The 23,046-nt window shown below is 38.3% G+C and overlaps 1 protein-coding gene across 1 annotated transcript in view; it reads left to right on the plus strand.

The window, feature by feature from the left end:
* Positions 1–23,046, plus strand: part of ube2f (ubiquitin-conjugating enzyme E2F (putative)) — a 49,191-nt gene that overhangs the window by 11,710 nt on the left and 14,435 nt on the right. The window contains exons 3-7 of the mRNA XM_027290996.1: positions 832–861; positions 3,399–3,464; positions 13,262–13,329; positions 16,811–16,881; positions 17,188–17,245. Of these exons, the coding sequence (XP_027146797.1) occupies positions 832–861; positions 3,399–3,464; positions 13,262–13,329; positions 16,811–16,881; positions 17,188–17,245 (293 nt within the window). The remainder of the gene's footprint in view (positions 1–831; positions 862–3,398; positions 3,465–13,261; positions 13,330–16,810; positions 16,882–17,187; positions 17,246–23,046) is intronic.

Consider the following 23,046-nt stretch of genomic DNA (forward strand, 5'->3'; position numbering starts at 1 on the left):
TCTCTTCCTTATTACATACTTACATTACATTGCATTTAAGCAGACGCTTTTATCCAAAGCGACTGACTCATTATTCTCTTCATTTCTCCGACAGAAGTTGCAGAACTTGAAGCCATACTCCAGTAAAGTATTCTTGACACTTCCACACACACGCACACTGATCTCATTCCTGAATTTAACCATGAATTAATGTCACTTTGCATTCCTCCCGTGTTTACATTTGTGTTTATTAAGCCCCACAACCTCCAAGTCTGAAAGTGTGAGTATACCATACTTTCTTACACAGTCCCTCCGGTTCTTTTATTTGTAGTCACTTTTTTTTTTACTCTTGTGCAACAACATGAGGAATATTGGTTGAAGGAACACGGGTGATGTATTGTTGCTGGCCTTATATACCCACAAAAATATTATAAATAATAAAAACTCTGTACATTTTTTGGAGTGGAGGCAGGAAACAAAACCAAGCCCACAACCCTCTGCTCCTTCCATGTCTTCTTGTGGTTGTCTTCTCTCCTTCCTCTCTCTTTTTCCCTCCTCCTTCTCGTTGTCCACTGATCGGCTCCGTGTGAATCATTGTATTGAACGCAGAAGACAACTTATTTTCTGCGACTTGTATGTTAGAGATTATGCCTTTATGCAGAGCAGCTTTGCAGACTGAAAAAAAGAGTGTGAGCTTTTTGTGTGTAGAAAGCTTGTGTGTGTGTGTGTGTGTGTGTGTGTGTGTGTGTGTGTGTCTCTGCTCTCTTCTTCATTACATTACATTACATTGCATTTAGCAGACGCTTTTATCCAAAGCGACTGACTCATTATTCTCTTCATTTCTCTCGACAGAAGTTGCAGAACTTGAAGCCAATCTCCCTAGTAAGTATTCTTTACACTTCCACACACTCGCACACTGATCTCATTCTGAATTTCCTGAATTTATGTCACTTTGCATTCCTCCCCATGTTTACATTTGTGTTTATTAAGCCCCACAACTTCTCCAAGTCTGAAAGTGTGAGTATACCATACTTTCTTACACAGTCCTCCTGGTTCTTTTATTTGTAGTTATCTTTTTTTTTTTTTACTCTTTGTGCCACAACATGAAGGAATATTGTTGAAGGAGGACACCGGTTGATGTATTGTTGCTGGCCTTATATATCCCACAAAAATATTGTATAAATATAAAACTCTGTACATTTTTGAGTGGAGGCAGGAAAACAAAACCAAGCCCAAAGATGGGCTGATAAGTTTAGAAGTAGGTTATGCTTTTTGTACTGCATCTGTCGGATGATCTGTCAGAATCCTTTTCACAATAAACAGGAAATTCTATTATAATGTTTTGTGACATGTTGCCTGTACGCATCTAAAGGTTTTGATTAAAGGTTGATTAGTCTAGATTATAGACCGATTGCTTTTTAATCGTTCTGTCTGCAACGCCTTTCCATGAAGGACTAACATCATTTACTACTATTTTCTTTTATAGCCAAATAACCCAGTCCTTCTACATAAATGTTGCTGTATTATGCTGGAAAAGAGCCATGCTCTTAAGTATAAACACGTGCTGTGAGCCTTGGATGAGTTTCATGCTTGTTATACTTCTGGCTTTGGGATTTATTTCTTTTTTTTTTTCTGTACCCCCAACGATTATTTCATTTCTGGATTTCATGTGAGACTCACTCACCAGTCTATCGGATATTTATTAGTCAGTTATCTTGTTATTGTTATGAATGAGTGCTATTAGCTCTGATTCTGAGTAAAAATGTCTGGTTTGCTGGGAAATATGTTTGTGTCATTCATCTTCTAGATAAGATGCATCTCAAAGAAAATCTGCTCAACACTGAGAGGGGGAAAAAAAAAACTACAAGCCCTTAGCCCTTTCTGAGCTGCACTTTGACACATTCTCAGAAACACATTGCAGACAAACATCACAGTTGTTCTGGGGTTGCTGGCCTACATCTTCACAGGAAGTAAGGTGGTAAAGAAACCATCCAGCTCTCATTCAGCTATCATGCTCATCTAATGCGTGCTTCATCACTAACCACAATGATGAGATATGGTCCTTTGTGAAGTAGTCTGTGCACACCGTGCTTTATGGAAACCTGGCTTTGTGCCATGAGTCTTGCTGGACGACATTGATTGATTTTCACCATTAAGGGTAGACAGGAACTCGGTGAAAAGGAGGAGGGAATCTGCTCATATACACTCTAAATGAGCAGTGGTGTCAGAACTCCACAAAGGGCACAATGAGCCTTATGGATCCATTCATACACACTTTTTTTTTCTTAATTTACAAGTGATTTGAGTGTTTCCCCTCTCTATTTCTAAATGCTCAATTCATATTTTCTAATTGTTTCAGATGTCCTAATACTGCTACTGACACCACTGCATCTGCTGTGTTTTTGTCTGTTGATTTTTGACACCTCTTCAGTGTGAAATTTGACTCTCGGCAGAACATCTAGCGTTTATCAGTTTGGGGCCGTTGATTGTGTGTAAATCTCGCAAACGCACAACTACTCGTGCGCAGGTGTTTTTCATCAGGTGACTTACGGCAACACACAATAAATAAGAAACAGGAGACAAACTGAAGGCCAGGATTTAACAGCTGCTGAGGGACACATCCAAGGTTGTGGGTCAATTTATGAAAGGTGTCTTCTGCTACAATTCCACCGGGAAATTGTTTATTTTTCCACACAGAGACGCACACACATAAACACACATTTTTATACTTGGATTGTTGTGAACTGAAACGTCATACGTGTGACCTTGAATGCTGACTGAAACGTGGTTTTTCCTCAGTAATGCCGACCAGTTTGGCGTAAATGAACTGTGAGCTTGGTGGAGAAAGTTTGGAACAAAACAAATAAACTTTCAGATGTGTTAAATTGATCATCAATTATTTGTAGAGCTTTATGCAGCCCACAGCAGAATGCTCTGCCTGATTTAAATAGTGGTTGAACTTTTGCTTTTAGTTCAGTGTTTATTTTAAATTCATCCCATAACGTTGTTTCGAAGTCTCACTATGTGTCATCGAGAGCCTTGTCCATCCAGAGTCTAATTGTATACTAAACGGAAAAAAGTAATTCACTGTAAAGATCTGATGTGATGTTATGTTTGACTAAAAATGTCTTACACATGAATATGGTTAAAGGCGATGTCAGTGTCCTTGAGCGCAGTTCATATCCTTGAACACCAGGGGGGAATGTGGTGCCACAGGGAGTCCCAAGGCATAAATCCTGCAGTGTGAAAAGTCTGAACATGTTGTGGCTTAGGAAGCTTTTAATGAAAATACAATCTATTATTGATTTCAGTGTCATTATTTGGCACAAAGCCAGGTAATAAAAAGTAATGATACATTTTTCTACAACCTTTAACTCTAATAACCAATAACTCTTCCTTTCTCCATTTTTCTTGTTCAGGTACATGCAAAGCCAGTTTCCCAGACGAGGACAAGCTGCATCATTTTCAGCTGGCAGTGTCTCCCGGTAAGAGAAAGAAAACAAAACATCTCCGTCCCCTTGTCTGTTCTTACATAAATTACTGATTTAATCATTTAAACTCATTTGAAGTCAAATTTTATTTAGGATTGTGAATTTATTATATACCCTTTATCAAAGCCTAAGTGAGGGAGAAAGTCTAGCAGGGACCCTGAACCAGGTTATTAAAACCAAAACTGCTGCTGCGCATAGAACTGTGCCATATCATATGATGATCTCATATCCTGACAATGACACATATCACAGTATAGATCACATTTCATTCAATGAATAAGTATGGTTTCATTTTTCTATGACTTCATTCGTCATTTTTTTGGAATGGCGTGTATTTATTTATTGTTGTGTCTTTGGTGCGCTGTTGTGTTGGCTACATATTGCAGCTGTGTGTAGCAGTATTGCCCAAGCCAAATTTCCCCTCAGGAAAATAAAGTATATGTTCTAAAATGACCACATAGAAAGGCCTATTTCTGATTACATTTTACAGCAGTCTCTGCAGATCTACAGCCGCTTAACTCTTCCATCTTCGTGATTTCTTCGCAGCCTTTCACAAAGTGACTCTGGGGATTGTTTTGAGTTTTTATTCAGGGCTCTCATTTGTAGAATCTCTTCAAATAGTTTGACACGATACTTGCGTAGGTGGTGAAAGAGGTGACGTTAATGCTTTAATTATACAACAAGTAGTTTCGACCGAGCAATCTGATTGATCAGCTAGACACTTAGAATGTGCTCAAATGACGCTTACGGATCTCGGAGCAAGTGGTACTCGGACCTGACAGCATCAATGTTGTGCCAATACTGATGTTGGAGCACACCCTCTCATGTAATATTGCTTAATTCATGTCAGACTTTTCATACTTTACATTCTGTTCATGCAACAGCAGTGGCCCCACTTTTAAGCCCATTTTATCTTGGCCAGTCCTTCTCATCTTCGGACTTACCACATTCTCTGTCATGCCGTATCTACTGCTTTCCCATTTTGTGCCGTCTTACTTCCAGACATTATGCAGAGTTTGTGTGTGCACATTGTGGGGGAGGAGGATGTCATGTATGATGGAATAGGAGTACATGCAAATGTTAGTGATTTGTGTCTGTGTAAGTATTCTCTTTTAAATGACACTCCAGTCTTTTCTGTATTTCCACATTACTGCAGCACAATCATTATTCCACAAGTACAATCTGCCTCCTCAGCACTGTTCCAAGCTAAGTGGGCTACCTGTCGAATATTGTACAAACCAAGCACCCTGGTGTGGGATTACCCAGGTCTCTGGAGGCTCACTTACCTCTCACTTCCTGCTCTTTTATTTGTCACACGCACAAGCACACACACTTTCTCTCCGTCCTCAAGCTCAATGTCATCTTCACATTTACAAAATGTGGAAATCTGTCTTCATCTGTTTTTTGATGACAAGGTGAACAGACTGAGAACAGACAGACGAGACTGAGACTGGGAGAAAGTGAAGACTGTGTGTGTGTGTGTGTGTGTGTGTGTGTGTGTGTGTGTGTGTGTGTGTGTGTGTGTGTGTGTGTGTGTGTGTGTAATGTAAAGAGAGGGAAAGGAAAAGAGACTGGTAACTGAGGAAGGTGAAACATGGACAGAATATTTTCAAACACAATCGAGGCACCAGAGTCATGCACCATGTGCAGATTTCTTGGCTATTATCTATTAATTTCATGGCTCTTATCAGTTCTGATAACATTGTACTGATTAAAATAATTGCTGAGGTGAGAGAGCATATTATTGCCCTGAAGTCTGACGAGGCAACAAATGCGAATGCTAATGAAAAATAGTTATCAGGTGATCTAATAGGATGTAAGGAGATTATTTTAAACCACTTTTTTTGTCAAAAAGAAAAATTGAATTTATTAAATTATGAATTATAGTAATTAATAGTCCACGTAACTACAGCATATATGACAAGCCGAAGTTTAACCAGGAAATTTGGATCAAACTCTGAGAGAATCTTACAACAAACATTTTGGCTCATTTTTCTTTGGACTGTTGGCTTGTGGAGCCGCAGTGGTGGGCCAATATTTACTGGCATATGTAGCAGAAACAACCCTCAAATATGTTGCAGAGGCTGTCTTGTTGGTGTTTGTTGGTGTTTTCAATCTAGTTTCATTAGTCTTTGGATAGTCTTTGTATAGTTGCAGCTCTAATACTGAGTTAGTTAAGTTACTTATCCTTTGTTCAGAGTTTTTTGTGTTACGATAGCACCAAAAGCTGCATTTGAGAGGTACATTTGTAAGATGCAGGGGTTCCCAATAATCAGTTCAAGGCCAAAAAGAAGTTTGGTGCCTCTCTGGCACCTGAACTTACAAAAATACATTATCAGTCGCCATAACATTTACATTTATAGACTAGTGATTAAGAAGCTAGCAGCACGCTAGTCAACAACACAGACACGAGACAAACAATTCAAATGTAAGAGAAACAAACACACGACTGACTTGCTTTTCCACTGTCAAAACATGACAGGAAACAGGAAGAAAACTCTTCTGACTTGACTCTTTTTGTCATTTCAGATAGTTTGGGTGAAGCCAACAGTTCCTTGTTCTTTGTTACAACATTATTCTTAGATCAGGAATGAAGGTATCACAGAAGTCACACTCGGTGTTACTTCAGATAGGTCCAGCTTAAAGAAACAAGAGCTTAAGGAGGCCCCGAGCTGCACAGACCAGTGTAGCATAACATTGGAGTTACTGGATGATTCTACGAGAACGTGCATAGGCCTCTAATTAATTTTTTCTCATTAAAATAGACGAAGTGTGTTCATTGTATTATTTCAGTTTAGAAAATGAATTCATGTTACATTGTTATACATTTTAGTATGCCAATTTGAAACCCAATAAAAGTACATTGTTTTAGTGTGTGGTGAATTTATTTAAAGTTTTCAGGCTGCGTGAGTGTGTGTATATGGGTGTGTGTGTGTGTATATGGGTGGGTGTGTATGTATGGTGTGTGATCTGTGATTCATCATTCTCCCTGTCACCTAAGTCTGTACTGTACAGCTTAGTTTTCACAAAGGCTTTTGTAAGCAAAATCTGCAGAGAAAAGCAAAGATCAGCAATTAGAGACCGGGTTTGGTGTCATGTTCTTTTAAGAGGAGTTGGTACGGAGGATTGAGTTCTCAAAGAAAGACCTGCTCAATTATTCAAAACCTCTGGATCTCCTGACACACACACACACAGACACACACACACAGACGTCCACCCCCCCTTTTTCACTTCCTTTCCTTTCACTTTCCTCAATTAGTGGTTCTGGTTCTCACCTGTCTGTGTCCCCTCCAGTGGCAGCTAGGCAGGCAGGTGATGCCTGGTTCACCAATTTTCACAATCTAGTGTTTTAACACAGTGGCCTCACTTTATCATTTTTAGACAGGGCATACCAGCATTATTAAAATACAGCATCAGATCTGATATAGTAGGCTATATAGTAGTATAGTGTGATCTCTACAAAGCAGAGGTTGAGTGTGAACATATTTTATTGTTCTGTACTTTCTAGCTGTAAGTGAAGAATGAATTTCTGAAAACACTAATCAGATAATACATTGATTCTCTCTTTTGCTTTTACAGGACAAAAATTGAATTTGGGAAATATGGAAAAGACGTCTTGTTTTTTTTCATGTGTTGCGAGATGCTATTAGGTGTCTAATGTTTCTATTGTCCTCACACTACTGTCAGATTTCTTTTTGAGAATCATAGCATATTAGACACTCAGAAGCTTTATTTTGCGCTGCAGGGAAGGTAATTGTGGTTAGGCAGCAAAATAAAAAATGGGGAACGGAACTTGCCTCAGGATGCAGGGTGTTTCTTATATCCAAACCAGTGTAAGGTAAAATCATCTTGACTTGTTATGAGGAGAATTTATAGCTCAAGGCTCTTCTAGGTGCTTCTTCCCTTTCCTTTTCTCGTTTTCCTTTTGTGTTTTCCTTTTATTGTTCCTCATGGGAATGGTAGGGAGCTGCACGGTCTGCTTGAGATGAACATTACTCATGCTGCAGGTAATACTGTAATTTAGGTGTGTGATTTACTGCTGTTCGTCCAAAAAGTCTAAGGCCCCAGTCCTTATTGGCTCCAACTACAAAACATACTACACAAGCCCAGAAATTCATCTTTTTGTGATGAAGACAAGCTTAATCCCCTTTTACACAGAAACTGTTGTGATATCCTCTCATTGAACTTTTTTACAGTATTCATCCAAGCAGCTTTTGATGTTTTTTTTTTTTTTTTTTTTTTTTTTTTTTTTTTTTTTTTTCACTCTTGACCTTTCTAAACCACATACCTCTCTCTCCAAATACCACCATTATGACAGAAGGCTGACCCTTTTCAGCTATGGACAGTTCTTGAATAATGAATATTTATTCTTCAGACTTTCAAAATACATCAAATATGTTGGAAAATAGTTGCTGAAAACATGAAAATACATCAAATATGTTGGAAAATAGTTGCTGAAAACATGTTTTCCACCAGTTTTAAGTCCAGCATTTTTTTCTTTTAAAGTTAATCATGTCATTTTCTGAACTCACCTGACACGTTTCAGTTTAGCTTCATAACTGCTGGATGACTGCTCCCACGAGTGGCCGTGGCTTCAGCACATTCAGTGGACACACCCCCACAGTCCTGGAGCTGAGAATACTGCTCATTTTTAGTTTTGACACCTAATTTCATAAACTTGTCGATATTTTTAATCTTAATCAAATTTGGCTGGGTGGTTAATAACACTTCTCTTCTTTGTCTGAACAACAAAACACAAAAAAACAAACTAATATGCACATACACATCAATAAATGTGTTCCCAAATCCAATTAAACCAGTGGTTTGGAACTGATTATTTCATGTTTTATTTGTGATTACGGTTTTATTATTGCACTGTGTATTACATCTAAATATTTATTTTCCCAAGGTGTATCTGACATTCATTTTGATGAAACAACAAAACAAACATAAAATGGCAAAATCAATTATCTTTTTTTCAATCTCCCATCAGTCAGAATGTCTCTTTATTTAATCTGTTGAGTTTCCCATGCAACAGTCCTGTGCTGTGACCCGTTGGGCCCCAGGCTCTTGCGTCTCTGAGGAATGGGGACAGCAGCCACACTTTGGAACACAGTCTCATATCACGGTTGGGATTTTTAGAAGTAAAATGATGAAGAAAAATTGATGTACAAAAAACATTGTCTGTTTCTCTCAGATATGTCTGCTTGAAACACTCTTTGGCAAAAATGATAATTGAGTGATTTATTTATTTATTTTTGACACACAGCTATCCCTAATGCTGAAATAAACACATGTTTCTAAAGAGTTATTTAACTCCTCATCAGTACTTTGTAGAGGGACATTGAGCATCAAAGGTATATCTTATAGTTCTTTTGAATATGTCTCACACCTTGGATGATTTTTTTTTGTCTTTTTGCACATTTACTCACAAGTATTCTGGTTCAATCTCCTGTTAACAGCTATTCTACAGCTTGTCGATGTGAGTCACGTCTGGGCTTTGAGTATGACTTCTGTTTTATTCTGACCTCATTTTGTCTTTTAAGCCTCCAAACTGGAGAGGTTTTGTGCTTTTTGTTTGTCTCAGATCTTTCTCTAAAATGTATGGACACTTGACCTGTTTGTAAATGTCTTTTCTATGGAGCCGAGTCAGTAGTATTTAAACTTGCTGGTGCTTCTCCTGAAGCTATTACATAGACACACAGATAATAGCATAATAAGATTTTGTAATGTGTGTAATATGATCATCTTATTACACAGATACAGAGATAAACAGGATAAACAATAGATTAAGCTAACAGCAGCAGTGAGAGGTGCTTTAAACAACTGCTTGTTTTGATATTTAGATTTTTTTTTTTGGTGGTGTACGGCCAAGAGACAGTGACAGAGGCTGCATGGTTATCTTTATGCACATGTTACAGTGCAGCTGCTGCCTTGAAGTATTGTTTGTATTGCAGAGTTTCATGCGTCATGGGAAACATTACTTAACTGTAATTGGGCTGGTTTGTGAGCTCAGTTATGATCATATAGCTTTTTGCTCCAACTACGGTGACAGACAGTGGCATTGTTCTATTTGCATTATTATAAACATTTAAATAATACATAGAATACTGTCTCTGTATGTATTCATTAAATGTGTAATGTGGCATAATTAACTTTTTCTTTCCTTTGTATCCACAATTATAAATGTGTCCTTCAGAGGCCTGTCAGAAACAATACCGTCAACACCAATCATGTCCTGTACTTGTCACTCTGCCTGACTCTTTCTTCCTGCAGGGGAAATCACAATTACACTAATTGATCCGGGGGTGAATGCTAATTTCTTTCCTCACACCATTTTTTTTCTTTGCGGCTGTCAGAACATCAAAAATGTCCATCTAGACAAAAGCTCCAATTATATGTTAAGGAAGGGTGATTTCATACCACTTTAAAAGGTCTGTCTCAATCCGCTTTCAACTGAACTTTAATTCAAAGCAGACTAGCCTCGTGATTATGTGACGTAACAGCATCCCGCAAAAGTAAACTTGGAGTGAAATCCATCTGCCGAACAATCGAATGTCAAGGATGCAATCTTCTGAGCAATTTACGAAAACAAACTATGTAATTATGCTAAAATCATTTGGTAACCATGGTAATGTGATACACAGCAGCATGTGACTTAGGGGATTTTTCCTGATATGTCAGGTCAGGTCATCAACTGCAGTGGGTTGTGCTTGTGTCATCCACCTTTGCATTTTAGTAGTTCCTCATTAAAGTCTAACTTAATTTTGTTGTCAATTGTCAATGTAGCTGTGCTGACACTCCCCCCATCAATACACGCACCTGAAACTTTGCCTTTTAGGGCCACGTTCCAACACAGGTACCATGCAGAAACTTTTTTCACAGACAGCCATGAATGGTTCTTCTAGTGACTGCCAATCCTCCGACTGACTCTCTGTGTTTTCAGTATGTACATGGAGAGCCTGACAGCAGCTTCTCGTGCCTGGTCAGCTCAATTAGCTCATACTGCCATAGCGGGTGGTCCGTCTGTCACTTTGATCGGTGTTCCCTCCTGTCACAAACTACGTAGCCACAAGGCCCCCTATTGTGTTTGGCCTGTGCAGTCTACTGGTGTATTTTTTTGGGCAGAATTTCAGTCTAGTTCCACTTTAACAAATTGAAAACACCTATATATATCCAGAAGTAAAAAAAAAAAAAGAATCATTAGTATTATTTCTCCTTATCTTGTTTTGGATGAATTTGTGAACTTTATTTCTGTCATTTGAACATTTGTAACTTCCTAACAAATTATCTCTAGGTGTGTGTGTGTGTGTGTGTGTGTGTGTGTGTGTGTGTGTGTCATAGTGTCTTGTGACAGCAGAGACGGATAGTTCCAGTGTGCTGAAGACACTCATGAATTATTTATGACCTCTGACTGCAGCTGTTAGTCAGAAGATGCTCTCTGTCTGTCCCTCTTTAAATTGGTTGCTTTTTTCTCTTTTTTGTTTATTCTCTTTTGTCCCTTTAGTACCCATCCACCTTTTGGTTACCGATGCTCTAGATGTTCCTTCCTGTCCTCCTCATCACTTGTTCAGACGGCATTACTCTATTTCACAAAGCATTTCTCTCTCTCTCGGCCTCTCCTCATTTATAATAGAGGGGAGACTGTTTGTGCGGTCTAATTAAATTGTAACTGTCTTTGTTGGAGTGAATGGAATCAGGTGGGGTTTAGATAGTCCCTTTAACCACGGCCTTATCTCAAATTGCTCAGTGCTTAGCGTAAACAGAGAGGGAGGGAGGGAGGGAGGGAGGGAGGGTGAGAGCTGCTTGTCTTTATGCCAGTTTTGAATGTATGCATAAAAACCCATTACCTATTATTAATTATACTGTATCAGAGCAGTATGGAAAACGTTTTGTATAGCATTATTGTAAAATGTTAATAACATTTTTGGCTCCCCATACATTCTCATTCAGTGTTTTTTCTATATTGTTGATTGATAATGAAGACATCAAAATTCTAATAGAACACATGGAATTATGTAGTTTGATGAATTATTGCTTTGACGACAGCTTTGCACACTCTTGAACCAGTGATTTCAAATTTGGATTAATCAGACCAAAGTTCAGATTTCCACTAGTCCGTTTCTTGTATTCCTTCTTGGCTCTGTTTCTTGTTGGTCTCCCTCAGTTGTGGTTTATTTGCAGCACTTTGACCGTTCCACACAGTCTCCTCTGAACAGTCCGTGTAGAGATGTGTCTGCTTCTTGAACTCTGTGAAGCATTTATGTGGGCTCTAATCTGAGGTGCTGTTTCTTTAGCTGGTAACTGAACTTATCCTCTGCAGCAGAGGTAACTCTTGGTCTTCCTTTCCTGGGGCGGTCCTCACAAGATCCAGATTCTTCATGGTTTTTATGACTGCACTTGAAGACCCATTCAAAGTTCTTGAAAGTTTCTAGATTGGCTGACCTTCATGTCTTAAAAGTAATGGTGGACTGTCGTTTCTCTTTACTTAGTTGAGCGGTTACTACAGTGGGCCTATAGGCACACCTGTTAACTAAAATCAGTCTAGCTTCAGATAGCTCCATCCATATTCATAGTTTTGACATAAAAAGCAATGAAAGTAAAGGACGTTTTGGTACTATATGAAAATGTGTTCAAAATATACCCAGAAGCATATTTTAATATTCTCCATGTACGAGAATTTTTTGTATTCTCTGAGTCTGGCTGAGGTATTTTTATGCAAAATGTGCAAATCTGGATACTGGCTGCTCAGTCAATCGAGCACATACACATGCTCACATTATTACCAAGTGCTTTCCTTTCCTTTCATTTCAATCTCTTTCTTTCTGAGTTCAATCAGGAGTTGTTACAAGTCTCAGTCGACTTGACTGAGCTCTAACAAGAGATGAGCTCCAGTTATTTCTTTCTGTCCAAATCTGAATCTCTTCTCTACCTTCTCCTACTCTGATCCCTGAAGTTCACAGCATGAATGTACATTTTATCCAACTAATTAACGAAGCTGAACAAGCCTCGAGTTGACTCTAAACATCTGGGGAGAGGGAGGAACTGTGTGATTGGACAGCTTTCAAAGGTTTAGATATATCTAAAATGTTTTCCGCTAACATGTGTTTGTAGCTCTCTCTACATTTGTCTGCCTCAGTGAATGTGATTACAAATTAGGCCTTTACTCCCCTGAGATAAACTCCCTCGATTGAAATTCAGTACTTCCACTTAGTCCTTTCATTTATCCCCCTGTTGCAGATTAATTTGCTTCACTGAGCAAAGACACATTCTTTCTATTTCATTTCAGACCACTGACAACTGTGTTGGCAAGGGGGTGATGGGGTCCTAACAGAGGCCACTGGCAAAAAAAAGTTTAAGCCAGCTGAAATTAAGCTTGTAGTGCTGTTAGTGTACTGTATCAGGTAAATAAATGACGTGCCAGCACATGTTCTTTTGTACTTTTGGAAACACACCAACTCAGCCTCTCATTTTTAAGTGCATGACCGTTCCCTTATACCTACAGACAGGGCTCATTATTCTTTGTTTTTATTGTTCATAGAAGACAATATGAAACAGATGCACTTTCTGAGCTGTCCTCATTACAAGAATAACTTTGCCCTACTCTAAATTGCTTTCCCTGTGCATGATACTTAATCCAAAAGGTTTTGATGATGCATTTCTGAACCTTGTGTGATTATCCACAGGTCCACAGGAAAGTGTGAGTTGATGTTTTTCATAAAACATATCTTTTTATGTAAATTTAACTGAAAGCAATTGCCCTCTGTCTTTCTTTCTCTGTCTGCTTCCAGATGAGGGTTACTACCAAAGTGGAAGGTTTCAGTTTGAAATAGATGTCCCAGAAGCCTATAACATGGTGGTAAGTAGTCCAGTTATCCCTCAGAGTTTGGTTTCAAAAGTCTATTTGTCTTCTGTGTGTGTGCCTGCCTGTGTATTTCTGTTGTCAGCATTAGTAGGTTCCTTCCGTTTTGGCCTGTCAAAATAACCTCCCTTCCAGATTTGCTGTCAGATTGTGGTCTGGTCTGTTTTGCTCTGTCGTGTTGTTTTCTGAATGAAGCCGTCTCTGGAACAACAACTGCTTGCACAAAATAAAAATGTGCGTCACATTTCTTTTATTTGAAATTCACATGGGAAGATTTTCTTTTTCTCTCTGGGTGAAATGTTTGCAGAATGCTGCATTTTTCACGTGGCCTTCAGGAGTTGGAGTTAGTCTGCTGATTGCTTTTTGTCTGTTCTTTGTATTCATTCCTGCTTCACAGACTTTATCTACCCTTTCCAGATTGTGTTTATATATCTGTGAATGTGTGTCTTTTGTTTGTATCTTGATGTACACTTGTATGTATACACACACCCACAGTGTGTTTTCTTGACATGCAGCAATCTGTGGCAGTTTTATGATGCCTGCCACAGAATGATAATGGTGAATAGTGAACATCCAATAATTAAACGTTGGAGGAGAGCAGTGTGAAAGGTAAAGTTTCAGAGGATCAGTATTTCCTCTAATTAAGTCATATTACATCCATAATGGGGTTTAATTGCACAAGCGTAGTTGAGTCAGGGGAATGACACTCCCTGTTAACTCTGTAATAAAGTAATTATGGACAGTAGTTATTGGTCCTCCGAAACAGATTTCCCTGCCTGTCGTCCTACACATCAAATTAGTTGACAAAAGCAGTCTGATTTGAAATCTTACCTCTAGCCCCATTACAACAGTCCAAAAATATAGGCTTTAGGTTAATACTGTGGTCTAAATGGATTTCTATCCATCAGGTTTTTTTATGACCATCTTTTTTATTGCTTTACCTTTTTGCCTATTTGCATTCATTATGGAGGAGAAATATTGTGTGCATAACACTTCTAAATCTATTCACTAATGCACTCCTATATGCATTATAAATGTACATACATTTACATTCGCATTCACATAGGAGAAAAAAATATGAATAATACAGAAAACAAAACAATAAATGTATGAATTAATTAGAAAAATAGCTGGGGAGAGGTTGGAAATGTGTGTTAAAGTATGCATGCAATATTTTAACATTTGTACCAATTGTCTTAACCCCTAATTCTTATTTTTTATATTTTTTTGATTCATTTCAAAGCAAACATGAGTAAGCTTTTCAGCATGATGATGTCTAATGTAAAAGACAGAATCACTGCTGTAAAACGTCGTTCATGAGAAGCAGCTGCTGTCTGAATATCCCACTTATTTGTTCTGCCTGAAAGCATCCCCGCAGGTCAGCTTTAGCCTGGCCGTGTGGCCACAGTGTCAACACACCATGCGAAGCTCAGTGCATTGACTGTATCGACGTCAGTATTTCAAGGGCACAGCCTTCATTCTTAGCTTTGCTGATTTCTATGCCAGTTTCCTGCTCTTGTTTTTTTATTTATTTTATATTTAAATAAGTGCACAACTTAAATAATGTCAGTCATTATTCTAACATATTGTTCAAAATGATTAATAGACATATTTAGTATTGTACTTTTTCAACAACAAAAGCCAATGTGGCATTTACCAGTCAAGAAAAATGACAGTCCTGCACCATAACCACACCACACTTACTTACATGTCCATCAGCCTCTGAAACTGAGTTCATAAAGAAGCCCTGTCTGTGGGGGACGCTTGCCTCATGCATGAATCGTTCCTACGCACGTTTGATCTTGACAATTGTGTGTGTGTGGATAATGTTTGTGGCATGCATCAGTACTTGTGTCCTTCCCACTTGTTCTTAGGTAGGATCAAAATCTTTACCCAAGACTAAACGTAAGCCAATATGCATAAAAGTCAACCTGGATTTTTGTGCTTATAATGATGATAAAAAAGCAAGTTACGCATGAACAAATATAAAAGAAAAACAAGGAAACATTCATGCATTAGACCCAGTGTCTTACTAGACTAGTTAAAAGCTCAACACACAACCATCTCTGGACACTGGCCTTAGTTTTCAGGGCTAGTCTATTCAAGTGTTCATGGCTGAAGAAGTCAACCAGTGAATTGGTTTGGAGAACATTTCACACATTATCTATAAAGAAAAGAAAAGATAACCTGTGTTTGGGTCCATGTTTTAAAACATCTGTACAGGGAGTGACACCCTCTGTCCTTAGGCCCTCGGTTCGAGTGAGGAAAAACTTGCCCACAAAAAACCTTTAACAGGGAAAAAATGTGGAAGAAACCTCAGGAAGAGCCACAGAGGAGGGATCCCTCTCCCAGGACGGACAGACGTGCAATGGATGTCACGTGTACAGAACAAATCAACAGAGACATATTGTACAATTACAATGAAAAATAAAATTAATAATATCTCTATGCATAAAATGAATGAGTAAATTTCCCTGTAGTGGGATTAATAAAGTATATCTAAAATGATTACAGTAGCAGTGGAACCTGTGTCCTCTGGCAGTCTAGTCCTATGGCAGCATAACTAAGGGATGTCCTGAGCCAGCCCTAACTAAAAGCTCTATCAAAAATGGTATATATGATGGTGCCTGACCATGAAGAACTTTGTAAGTAAGGAAGATAATTTTAAATTATATTCTAGATTTAACAGGTAGCCAATACAAAGAAGCCAGAATGAGAGATGTGATCTCTGATCTTGGTTCCTGTCAGAACACGTGCAGCAGCATTCTGAATTAGCTGCAAAGTCCAAAGAGACTTATTGGAGCAGCCTGATAACAAAGAGTTACAATAGTCCAGCCTTGAAGTAACAAATGCGTGGACTAGTTTTTCTGCATCCGCTGGAGACACGATGCGTCTGATTTTGATTTTTTGATTGGAAAAATGCAGTCCTTGAAATTTGTTTTATGTGGACATTAAAGAACAAATCCTGATCAAAAACAACTCCAAGATTCTTTACAGTGGAGCTGGAGGCCAGGGTGATCCCATCTAAAGTAACTAAGTCTCTAGAAAGTTTCAGAGTTTCTGAGGTGTTTGGGTCCAATTACAAGAACTTCAGTTTTGTCTGAATTTAAAATCAGAAAAATTGTGATCTATATTCAGCCATTTTTTCACTTTCTTAAACTGACAAAAATGGGGGTGAATTTAGGAAATGCTGCTGAAGAAACTGAATCTTTACAGAACACAATGAAAAGTCAAGCCAAAGCCGAGTATTCCTCACAGCATCAAGCGCAGTGTTGAGTGTTTATTGAGTGAATGATTTTAATGCCAATCATCAATGAGAACCTGAAGCTCAGTTCCATTTACACCATCATGTCAGGATTCTCTGACCAGTAAAGACTGATTATTAAATGTTTGTTTCAAATATAATTAAATAATAAAATAATCAAAGATGTGCCTCTCCTTCTCTCGCCTTTCTTGCTATCTCTCTCTTGATCTCCAGCCTCCTAAAGTGAGATGTCTGACCAGAATATGGCATCCTAACATCACAGAGAATGGAGAGATCTGCTTGAGGTAGTGTTGTCTCCTTCATGACTCTTTTTATCTCAAGTTACAAAAAACACATTATTCCTCTCACCTGACATCCATTTCCACATACATTACCTGGAATTTAATGGGCAAACCCTTAAACGATGTAGCCAGTCACATTCTCTTTCGAAGCTCACGTCTTTGGCATTGCATGATTTGCATCACAGTATAAAGCTTTACAGTACATAGAAAGAAACCATGTATAATGCCAAGCTGTTACAACGTGTCTTTGATGACATGTAAGTATTGTAAATGACCGTGTATTTCTTTCTTTCTTTTTTTTTAATGCAGCTTATTGCGGGAACACTCTATTGATGGCACAGGCTGGGCCCCCACCAGAACATTAAAGGTAAATAAATTGCATTTATTTGTGAGGACGTGCCCTCATGGAATTAAAAGGCACTCTTTTTTTCAAACCATTCTGTAGCAGTATAGACCTTTGTAAAATTTCAAAGAAACTAAACAAACAAACACAACAACAAACATGTAACCAAGCCAACAAAGAGAGAAAGTATGTTCAATATTTGACAGACATTTCGAGGATGAATGTGGTTTGTGCTAATGTGCAGCAATCAGTCATATATTTCAAGCCACAGAATTCCTATTTACTCTTTTTACCATTTATGATTTTTATTATTTTAGAACTCAGTTTTTTTATCATATATTGACAGGTAGGGGTCATATGAAATCCCCTATTTCATTTGTAGGGTCAATTCAATTCAGTTAAATTTGTTAAATTTATACAGCACCAATGACACTTTCCATATAGAGGACTATACTGTGCTCTTTTTAATGTTATTTACAGAGACTTTCCACCATAAGCAGGAACTTGGTGACAGTTGCAAGGGATCTAGTGGAAAAAGTTGTAAAGCTATGAAGTTGCAAATTGATTTAGCAATGTCATAATTGTTGGTCAGACAAAGACAAAATACTGTCTTTGAATAAATACACGCAGGATCCTAAAGCTCCTTTATATCTGAGCCCAAATTAGAATCTTGTAACAATGATTACTCAAATCTTTGCAGCTGATAAGTATTGCATAGGTGAATATTGTAAACCCTGGTCTCTATATGGAGGGTAGTTTAGAACACAAAGAGTGTGATGTTTGTTGACAAGACACATCATCTATATTCAGCCAATTTTTCACTTGAAAAGTCAAGCCAAAGCCAAGTAAAGGTAAACTTCAAAGTGACACAATGAAAAGTTTTACACGGAGCCATGTGAAGGTAAACTTGACAATGAAAGGCTTTGCTCAGCTGCATATAAAAGACATTTTGTGCTTTAACCTTGATTCAATTCAGGACTTTTTGTTAAACAGTCACAGTTTAAAGCAAGGACACCCTCTGCTATCCCTACTCAAGTTTAGACTAAAATTGTGTATGATTGCAACTACATTGTGGACGTGAGTGCCATTTTATGAAGCTCTACCTTCCGTGTAAAATTTTGACTTAAACGTTCAGTCAGAGGCATATGCTTCTCTGCAGGGATACAGAGCTAGATCAGGAGTCCTCTAAAGCACTGCACTGGGATGCACTTGTAATTATGTAACTGTATGCATATTAGGTGAAGTTTAGAAGAACTTTAGAAGTGGAGCTACAGGGATTTCTTCAGAGGCATTTGATGGCCCTCCTACCTCTCCTACAAGTTTAGATGGTAACCAGTAATCCTCTCGGTATTTCTTCATTTCCCTGCCAAGACTGTTCTTGAAGTTATTGTCAGATTGTGTTTTATCCTTAAGGCTTCTCTTCCTATATTTTAGAGTTGGTGTCAGTCCAAGTTATCCCTCTCCCTTTGGCTTCTTTGTTGTGTTGTCTGCACACATTAATATATTTTGAAGTCTTTTTTTCTTTGCTTTCAGAGGAAGCCATAGTCTGCTACTTCTTCTTGTACAGAATGAAGAACATATTGTACATAATTGAAAGGTGCCGAGCTACAAGGCATTTGTGTTATTGCAATTCCATTATGATAGGTCCCCGTGTTACTGAACACATTATGTTACTCTCTACATGTCAATCACATGATACACCAAATTGAAATGGAATTCTTTGCCAAGAAAACAGTTTGAAAACAAATTGTTTTGTCACATCTGTTCTTTTTTTTATACGAAGTAAAGTCATGGAGCCTGATTGCATTCTGTCTGTGGTCAGGTCCAATATTCTGCCTGTCGTAACGGAAGCATTTGCAGACACTGCAACTGAAACCTTCATGTCACATTTTCAATTTTGTTTTCATGTTACACAAAATAATGTAATCACACATCATTTCGCAAGAAAGTATTGTAACACAAGATTGTTTAAACAACATTAATGTTGCTGTCACAGTGAAAACTGTTACTGGATTTAAGGTCTGGTGACATCGGGTTCAAACATGGCAAATTCCACTGGAATCACTGTGATCAGAGGATCAAAATAATCCATGCAAATATTCCACAGAGTCAAACTTTGAATTTTGACATAGTCGTCTTGGCAATATTGACCTCAGAGAGGACCAAGAGCAAAATGGGTATAGTAGCTCATAGCTGTGTTGCACCACTCATTTTGGAATAAAAGCTGTTCATTCATTCAGGTTAGGACAGTTACGAGACATGAGTCAATGCTATGAATATGTCTTGTGGATAACTGTTGTGCGCAAACTCAGAGAGCTTTTTTTTTGGTCCCTCTTTAATACTAGTTTAATAATTTAAGTGGATCAAATGGTGCAATAGTGAACAGAATGCCACAGAGATGTGTAGAGAACAATAGAGAGAAAACAGAGAAGCTTTGGGAGCTTCTGTGACTGACTGGCACTAGCCCGGCTGTGCTGGCTACTGAGTTTATGTTCAATTTGCCAGCTAAAGCAGCTCACAAACTAGCCCTGCAATACTCACTAAGACTATGTTTACACATAGCCGGGTATGTTGAGAAATGAATATTCCCCTCCCTCCGTTTTCCAAAATAACATCGTGCACATAGCATCGTTTTCGTTTACATCAACCCGCATAAATACGCCATCGAATGCCATCATAACTACGCCAAGCCTATGGGCGGCTGCTTCCATGATCATCGTCATAGCAAAACATTGGTCGCACTTTTGGCGCATCAGCTGCCTAAAACTCTGTTTATTGGTCGCACTTTTGGCGCATCAGCTGCCTAAAACTCTGTTTATCTTAATTTACACGCAATTTTGTGTGGCTGGCTGTTCATTCCTGGAAAATGAATTTGCTCATGCAAACAACCACTTGTTTTGCATTACAGACAGAACACAGAACACAAACTGTGTGGTTCGCTGTAAAAGGTACTATTGTGATTTAAAAAATGTGGTTGTAAAAAAATAAAAAATAGAGAGGAAATGTAATTTATAATATCGACACATGCAGTTAAAATAGGCCTTCTGTTGACTTGAAAATGTCTGGAATCTGTCTTTTTGTTTTTCTTTCCTACCAGTCATACACATCACAGTCATTACATTCTGTTCTTTTCTGGTATTTGCTTTGATACGCTGATCCATCAATGGTGCATCTTCCACCACCTGGATACATAATGGAAACGCACACAAACACCTTGTCTTTTATAATATACTCCAGTCTCAGATCTGTATTGTTCTTTTGAACATTTCTTCAACCTTGGCTTTGATTCTAAGCTGCAAGGAAAGCAGCTTTGCATACAGGAGTGCTCATCTTTGTGCGTTTTTGTGTTCATTGTAGCAATAATAACAAGTGAGCAGATAATCAATCTTAAGAAACACTCTCTCTGGCTTTGTAACTTCTATGTAATTTGGCATGAATACATTTGTGATTTCACAATGCATATACATGATTTAACGCTACTTATCTGCACAGTGCACAGTCTGGAGCTTCAGTGCCTATAAAAACTATTATCCACTTTGGACATACTCACCTTTTATAGTTAATCTTAATTTGAGTTAATTTCCATTTAAATTAACAAACATCTCAGTTTGATCACTCGCATTGGTTTTATATTTGTTCTTTATTAGGAACAGGCAAACAGGCATACTTGTAACTGGTTTTAATGCCACAAAATTATAAGTACATTTTATTTTAACCTCATCTTTTGCTAATTTGCAGTTCTGCACCTTAAACAGATAAACTGTTAATGTGTGAAGCTGCAAGTAGATGCAGGCATTGAGCTGTAAATTTGTTTGTTTTTTTCATGCATTATTATATTGAGATCATTCAGCATAAAGAATGGACGTCATATCCGCGACGTCAGTGTTGTGGCTCTGGCTGCCACCATGTTGGCAGTTCTGCCTCTTCCTCCTCCCAGCTAATCAAAAAAGACGTGGATCGTTGGCAGCTCAAATGACATCTCACTTCTGATTGACTTGTTCTGTAGCCAGTCTCAAGTGACCATTTGAGGAACTGCAGTTTTTGGCAAAGTTTTAAGCAAAACTGATACACAAATCGATGCATCATATTTTTGCAGCTTTCCATAGACCTTTTTCACAGAAGCCATTTTGACATGAAATAGTAGGTAAACACTGGTGTTCGCACTGATACTAATTAAGGCTCTGTTCCATTCAAGTCAAACAGAGTCAGGGTGCTGCTGTGGTGCATGTCAGTTCACTGAACCAATAAATTGGAATGGAACCTTATTTGGTTTCATTGGGAACACCTGTGTTGACCTTGCACCTATTGCCGTCTTTCTGGAAATCTGATCAGTGGTGGTTACCCAATGACTGTGAAAGAAAATGACTGGAATGATCAGGCATAGACTGAGGTTGGCTTTTCTATATAAATCTATATCTACATAGATATTCATACATAGATATGTTGGTTTAAACTTTTTCTGTCCCAGACAGATGTCGGATATTTATTTGTTATCCTGGCCCTTACTTAAAGGACCAGTGAGTAGGATTTGGTGTAGGTACCGATTGCAACCATCTCCACACCTGATTGACAGCCAGTGTTTGTTCTGGGCTACTGATATAAAAGGCTCATTCTATGGTTACATAAACATAAAGAAAACATATGTATGCATATTATATTCCATGTCAGCCATATTCTGTAAAAAGAGCCCCCCCTAAATCTGACGCACTGGGCCTTGTTAAATGTAGATGTGGTCGGACATGGATTTTTGTCACTGTGAAATAAGTGAGAAAAAGTAAGTGCAAAAGCTGTGAGTCAGAAAGGATTGTGTTAGCTTTTGAGTGGGTGATGATGTCGCTCTTCACTGGTCACCGCTCTTCTTCATCGCACACACACACACAGTCACATAAAATCCTGCTTTTTTCCCTTTGTAATACTGGCTCATTTGCTAAATTCAGCACAATTTATATGCAAAACATTGAGTGATGGGTTTGCAACAAGGGTCCTTAGCTGGGATTGAAGGAAGTAGCAGTTACGTGTTTTGTGCATCAACGATTAAGATGCTTTCAGACCGCAAACAGTTAACACTGTTGCCGCCTACATTGTTTTCAATGCAGACGTGACAGCAGGCAGACCCTGAGGTATGGGGCAGTGACAAGGAGAGGGACGGTTTCCGCCAATTCTTGTGAACAGACATGACTATTTACTGCTGCATTCAGAGTGTATAATGGTTCAACTTTTTAAACTTGCCAGCAAGCCTAGCAGTGTGACCATGGCAACCACAGAAACTACAGTGAGGGAAACGATGCAGGAGCTGATTGTAGTGTGTTTTCCAGCAGAGAAACAAGAAACTGCATTGGAGCAAAGACAGCTTCTGGGCCAATAAAGAACACTTCTGATACTAGTAAACAAATAATTGTGTCATATTGTGAACAACTTGTTATTTTGGCTGGTAGGATCAGAGGTAGCCGGGAACAAAATATTAGAATATTAATATTATAATATTGCTGGGTGGAAACCTCTCACTGTTTTAAAACACCTTTAGACTGTCAGGACGCACCTCCAGAGAAATAATGTCTTGGCAGGTTATTAGTATGTTGTGTGTTCATGCCAGAAAAGAGACAAAATAATAGATGAAAACAAAGAAGAAAAACAAAATAAGTATTAAATCTTGGGGAAAACCTTTTCATGTCTAAATGTGAAGTTTCATCATATTGTTTGGTAAACTCATTAGTAGACAGGAGACTGAGAAAAACACACAAAAAAATTAATCATTGTGTTTAGTTCAGCATGTAATTGTCTAGATTAGGTGACATGTTGCTAGTTGCTTGTTTATCTAAATATTC

The sequence above is a fragment of the Larimichthys crocea genome, chromosome XVIII, assembly GCF_000972845.2.
Source record: "Larimichthys crocea isolate SSNF chromosome XVIII, L_crocea_2.0, whole genome shotgun sequence".
Lineage (NCBI taxonomy): Eukaryota > Metazoa > Chordata > Actinopteri > Sciaenidae > Larimichthys > Larimichthys crocea.